Raw genomic sequence first — 6,000 nt, forward strand, 5'->3', positions numbered from 1 at the left:
CCCGCTTTCTTCCTTCCTCCCTTTCTTTTCTTTTTGGTTTTAAACAAAGTCTCGCGAGTAGATATAACATGTTCGAGAAGTACGTCGAAGTCTCAAAGTGAAGGAAGTGACGTCACAGTATTATGCTCACGAGTCCTAGCGGTTTGTCACGGTTGACAAGCCAAGCGTCCATTTTTCTGCCCTCCTCGAGGCTCGCTTTAGCTCGGGCTTGCTTTCTTCCGGGGATTGTCCTTAGAGGTGTGTCGTGTGAGAGGCTGAAGTAAAGGAGAGACACTTGGGAGGACTCGAATGTCGTGAGTGTGTATGAATTTTTTGCCGAGTTTTCGGGAAGACGGAACCGCGGCGAATTGCAGCAAGCGCCGTCTTGAGTGAGATCCAATAACAAAGTTTTACAACGCGATTTTTTTCCGCGATACCTCACGTATCTCGCATTCTCGCACGCCGAATTCGTCCCTTCGCTCGCGTATAAGGCGACGTACGGTATAAAGAGTAGGTGGCAGAGGCTGTCTGACAGTGTCTACCCGTCTAAATATCAGCTGTCCGTCGGATTTGGATATATCGATACGTGGGTCGTGCGTTGCCTGTGCAAGATGCCATATATGCGTTCGCTCGGTATATAGAAAACGATACGTGGGCCAAAAGAACACGCGTCAGAACTGCCGTTTAACCAGTCTACCTTAACCAGAAAGTATTTCGAGATTCTGAGAGAGAAAGAGAGAGAGAAAATCGTAGAAAACGCAGCGACGCGAACGGTCGGCGTACAACTTTTATTGCGTTGTCACGAAAAAAATGTCCGATATGCTTTATGTAACATCTTCGTGGATGCACGCAACTTGCCTTACGGATATTATGACACCCAATCATGTAATAAAGTACGACCTGTAATCGAGCCGCTAAAGTTTCCGTCGATAGTGCACGTGTTACGGGTCAACCGGAGAGAGAAATTTCTCTGTAATAATAGAACTCCTCTGCTTATATAATTTTTTTAATATACTCGACGAAATGTTCACAATGCGTTCAGAGACACGCATTCAAAATTGAGGATCGAAAAAACGCGACTTATCGCTTACAAATCTCATATTTACCTGCAGCATCTCGAGACGCGATGACGCTTGTGGCGCTGCCATATTTCGGTCGTCGACTTTTCCGCGACTACTCGACGGGGGAGAAACACTCTCGTCCTAAAAAAATAAGAAAAATATTCTCGCGTTATTGTTGAGACATTTGGACAATGTCGGTTCATCCATCGCGCGACGTAGTGTCGCTTCAAGATGCAACGTGTCGCGAATTTAAAATAAAATGATCGTTACAACTAAAAGGTACGTATGCGTTGACCCGAAAGATCAAAATGTCGAAATTAGAAAAACGAGGTAGTTTCGGCAAATTTATATTTTCGAAATTCGGGCATTGTATTGATTTCGTTCTCATATTAGGCGCTGAAAATTGTATCTCGGGATGTGTTCGGATTTCGGGGCGACGACATTTCGAAAAATGGTCCTACCTCTTCACATGCCAGTGCGCATTCTTCTTCTTTTTCTTCCAGGACGACGCATGTTCGCCGATTAAGGTCGTTACGATTAAGATCGACCTGCAATTATCGGGTTTTATCCACGGCGCATATCTGCCGCGAGGCGCGCGATTAATATTCCGCTGCTGGTTAAATCGCGACATCGTCATTTGCTCGGGTTATTCCGATAAAGGTAGGCGGCGTTGGCGTCATAAATTAACGCGCTTAGACAAATGTCGCGTATCTGTAATTCGCTACTAGCGGAGTGGTAATATTGCGGAGTGAAAATAGCACCGGTTCAGCGTAGCGCGCGGGAAATTATTCCCCCCCCCCCCACTGGAGTCCCAAATAATTATACTTGAAATAGCGCCGCATACGCGCGGTATCGGCTACAAAATGAGCGCTCGTTACCCGCGGAAAATTCGCAGATATGGGAAACGGAACCCCGCGCGATCGGAACGTCCTTCTCCTCTTTTCGGAAATGCAGCGGAGGGCGACGTCCCGCCCGGCTCGTTAGAACTCGCTTCGGGATATTATTGACGGACGCGAAGTCGCCTCGTCGCGGTAATAGTGTTTTTAGGCCAACGAGCGCCGTGAGTCACGACCCGTGACGTAATCGTGAGACTTTTATGGTTAAGAGTCGAGAGACACAGCCCGTTTTGCGGCGGCTCGTTTGCGGTTTATTCCGAACACGAAGCGCGCGTGTCGCATTAGCGCGTTACCGCGGAAAATAATTCAAGAGAGATCGCGCCCGTCCGCTATCAAAGGCAACATATTAATTAAAGAGAAGCGTCCGGGGATAGGATCGCGTTAATTAAACACTCGCCGCAAGTCCGTAATTGGTGTCTCACGCGAGGAAAGAGGAGCGATGAGTCGCGCGCGTGAAACACGCCGCGCGTTGTTCCCTCGACGGTTCGAGAGCCGGGGATCTCACGATAGACCCCTCCGGTGAAGTTTCGATTCGCGAACTTCGCGATACACGCGAATCGCTCGCGTTCGACGGCTCGTTCGTGTGTGCGCGCGCGTGAGCGAGCGAACGAAAATGTCCGGTGACCCAGGTATTCGACGGCTCTCGCGTGCTCTTATTGCGCCGGATTATTTATAGTTTTACTAAAAACGTACTCTTCGCGAGGATTACCATAGGCTGGTACTCCACCATACGTATGGTCACCTCAGGTATACGCGGTTCCATTTCTATAATTAAACCACGCGCGAGCGAGCGAGCGAACGCGCGCGCGAGCGAGCGACCATTTGCGATAACGTTCGCGAACCGACACACCTATGCCGATAAATCGCGCGGAAGTAATGGGAATGGACGCGGCTAAACAACGCGAAAACAAAGTTACACAGCGCAGAGTCGTAAACGTCGTCTCGAAAAGGCGCTTTACGAAGAAGCACTTTATTTCTCGGATAATTAGCCGGTGACTTTCCGCTGAAACTTCTCATCGGAGTTTTAAATAACGCGACGACACGCATTTAGCGTGTACACGCGGATAAACCGAGTGGTGTTTGCGTTATATTATCGTTGCGAGGAGCGGCGGCGCATTAAGTTAAAAAACGAGACGACACAGCGCGACGACACCGTGGCGAAATAAAATCCGCGAATTTGCATGTCGACGCCCGAAAGCCAAGTGCGCGACTCTGAAGCGACCGGGAGGTGTTTTAAATGGAATCCTGATTTTTATTAAATTCATGCGTCCACCGCGGACACTCGGGCCGATCGGATGCCTCGCCGTTATGATCTGCGGGAATCTCCGCCGCGCGCGGCCGAAGTGGCATGCGTGTGCGAATAATGATATTCACACTTTCGGCGTTATTATATCCGCTAGCATGTGCGAATTGGCTGGCGAATGCAGGCCGTGTGTATGCATGCACAATTAGGCTCGCGTCCGCACATGGCGTGCACGTGCTCGATTCCGAGAGGAGAAAAGGCGCGAGCGATCTCGCGACGAATGCTTTTGATATACCGTATCGAAACACAGAGCCGTGGACAATGCGATTCACGTCGATCGCTCGGCAATCCCGAGCGCGACGGAGATGGTTGGCGCATTGAATTTTTGGCGGAGTTCACGGCAAATATTTAATCTATAAGTCTGGACCGATCGGAAGAGAACATCAATTAACATATAAAATGTATAATGCATATAAAAATAATTATATATATATGTAAAAATATGTGTATATATAATTACAGTCTTGAATTATTAATTAATTATTTCTTTATTTTATTTTAAACTCTTTATCTCATATATCTTATATCGAGTCTAATTTTATGTTCGTTTATCTGCGATTAGTTTTATTTTATCGTCGTATACTAAAGAGTTTTTCCCACGAATAAATTATTATTATTATCTTGTTTATTGAATTCTATGGTTATTACAGCCAGATTTTAATAGCGTCTTTGAGATGCGCGAAGATACGCGGGCAAAATGGCGCGATGATTTAACGGGTAGTGCGTAACGGGCGTGCAATTAGTTAGCCGCATCTCAAGAACGTGTCTGGTCATTCCCGCTCTCACATTCGTATCTCCCATCTCGACTCGACTTAACCAGACACACAGCAGACGCGATTTCTTTTCCCCTCCCTGGGATTCTTTTCTCTCACTCTCGGGTAATTACCGCGAGTCTAACGCAGAAGAATCGGGCATAAGAGACGGTAACTCGGGGGAGCATTCGTCGTTCTGAAACGCTCTTCGGTTTGGGCAATTAAAGCGGAATTTAAGCGTGCGACGAAGTGCAGTCCCGTCCGCTTGTTGAACGTGAGTCGCGAGAACGAAAGAAGAATGCGATTCTTATTAGCGTTGTTCGCGTACACATATTGTTATCAACATTGGGGAAGGACGAGCTGCCGAAGCGGCGCACACTATGGGTATTTTATCGCGTGCGTAATGAACATTCGCGCAAATTAATGATTTAACGATGCCTCCACGCAGTGCATCAACCGCACTTTTAGGGGGAAGGGCGGACGAGATAATGGTATTATCATTAGTTACGTGTTAACTGCGCGCGCACGCACGTTGGTGAATGGTTATTATATTTAATAAAAGAAGAATGTGTGCATTTCGGCTTGGAGGCGAAAAGGCCGTGATTAAATTTCAACAGCGCGCCACGATAAACCGATAGTTATTGCAGCAGCAAATTAAATTAGCGAAATCGGGAGAAACGTTAGTGTATTTCAAGTGGATTTCACGCTAACGGGGCCTTCATTTCTGGACCAGAGAAATGTAAAGTGCGCGAGGATCTATAATGGAAAACTGACCCCGTGGAATTTGTTACTAAAATCTCACGCGACAGAAGCGAAATGTTTTTCAGGAAATTTTTTCACCTCAATTCGATTTCGTCATTTCTTACATTTTGATACCATACATGATACTGTCGTATCAACAATCTGACGTTTGATCTGCGAAATTGACATTTACTTATAAAACTTGATTGACGATAAGAGGGTTAATAAAATTTAAATGTAGTTGCATATAGATGTGTTATTCATTATCCAGAGGAAACTATAACCAACTGTAATAAACAATTACAGAGCAATTCGACTTTTGATTGTAAGGTTAAGTGAATCGAATGATAAATACGACCAACAATGTATTGTGCCAGTTTTACGATCGTTTCATTGAACTAAATTTTAAACTTATTTCACAGATATATAGGAAATTAATAGAATACCAAAAACTTATTCTGAAAGAATTAGGGTAATTATAATTTGCCATATGCAACCTTGAAATTGAATTTGTTTTACTTGGTTTCAAGTTGTTTTTTTTAAGTATATACATATATATATATGTATGTGTGTATATATTTCATCGTATATTATATTGCTAATTTTTGTTTAAGTATATTTATATCAGTTTTTTTAAAGTATATACATATATACATATGTATGTATGTATATATTTCATCGTATATTATATTGCTAATGCTGCACGATAAGATAAGATTTCAATATTAGCACTCGACATCTCGAGTAGATAAAATATATGAGCAACGGCGCCGTCATGGTGCAGCAGCGAAGCGTACAAAAATAAAAAAGACAAATAGAGAGAAAGAGAGAGTGCACTCACCGTTGTTGAGGAGAAGACTCCCGGCGAGAGGTAATCGCTGATAATTCGTGGCCAGTCCTTACACGAGGAGGAGCGATGCAGCACTGACAGTTCCGCCGTCCCTCTCTGATTCACCCTACGTCTCCCTCTCCGTCCTCCTCCCACCCAGGCGTGAAGAGCAAGAGGGAGACGAAGAGTAAACGAGAAGGGTTTATGAACCCGCGAGAGAACGCTGGAGGGAGGAAGTGTCAGGTGAACGCGGTATCCTGGCTAGAAATACGATGACCTTCGTGCAGGCCGGATCGTATGGTATCCCTTCGTTGGACGACGGTGTCCTTGCAGGTAGGAGCTCTGGAAATGTAATGAGGATTCCAGGTGTTTCTTCGAGAAAAGTGATTTATCGCCTTGATGGATCATCGAGCAACGATAGACCACTTGGTCATGTTTG

The 6,000-nt window shown here is 45.3% G+C and overlaps 1 protein-coding gene across 1 annotated transcript in view; it reads right to left on the bottom strand.

Annotated features, from left to right (window-relative positions):
* Positions 1-5,655, bottom strand: part of LOC106743732 (serine-rich adhesin for platelets-like) — a 28,970-nt gene extending 23,315 nt beyond the window's left edge. Inside the window, exons 1-2 of the mRNA XM_014617871.1 lie at positions 5,574-5,655; positions 1,086-1,181 (exon numbers count right to left, since the gene is read on the bottom strand). Of these exons, the coding sequence (XP_014473357.1) occupies positions 1,086-1,127 (42 nt within the window). The 5' untranslated portion in view covers positions 1,128-1,181; positions 5,574-5,655. The remainder of the gene's footprint in view (positions 1-1,085; positions 1,182-5,573) is intronic.
* Between the last annotated feature and the right edge of the window lie 345 nt (positions 5,656-6,000).

This window comes from Dinoponera quadriceps, unplaced genomic scaffold (genome assembly GCF_001313825.1).
Source record: "Dinoponera quadriceps isolate SergipeBrazil2010 unplaced genomic scaffold, ASM131382v1 scaffold690, whole genome shotgun sequence".
Taxonomy (NCBI): Eukaryota; Metazoa; Arthropoda; class Insecta; order Hymenoptera; family Formicidae; genus Dinoponera; species Dinoponera quadriceps.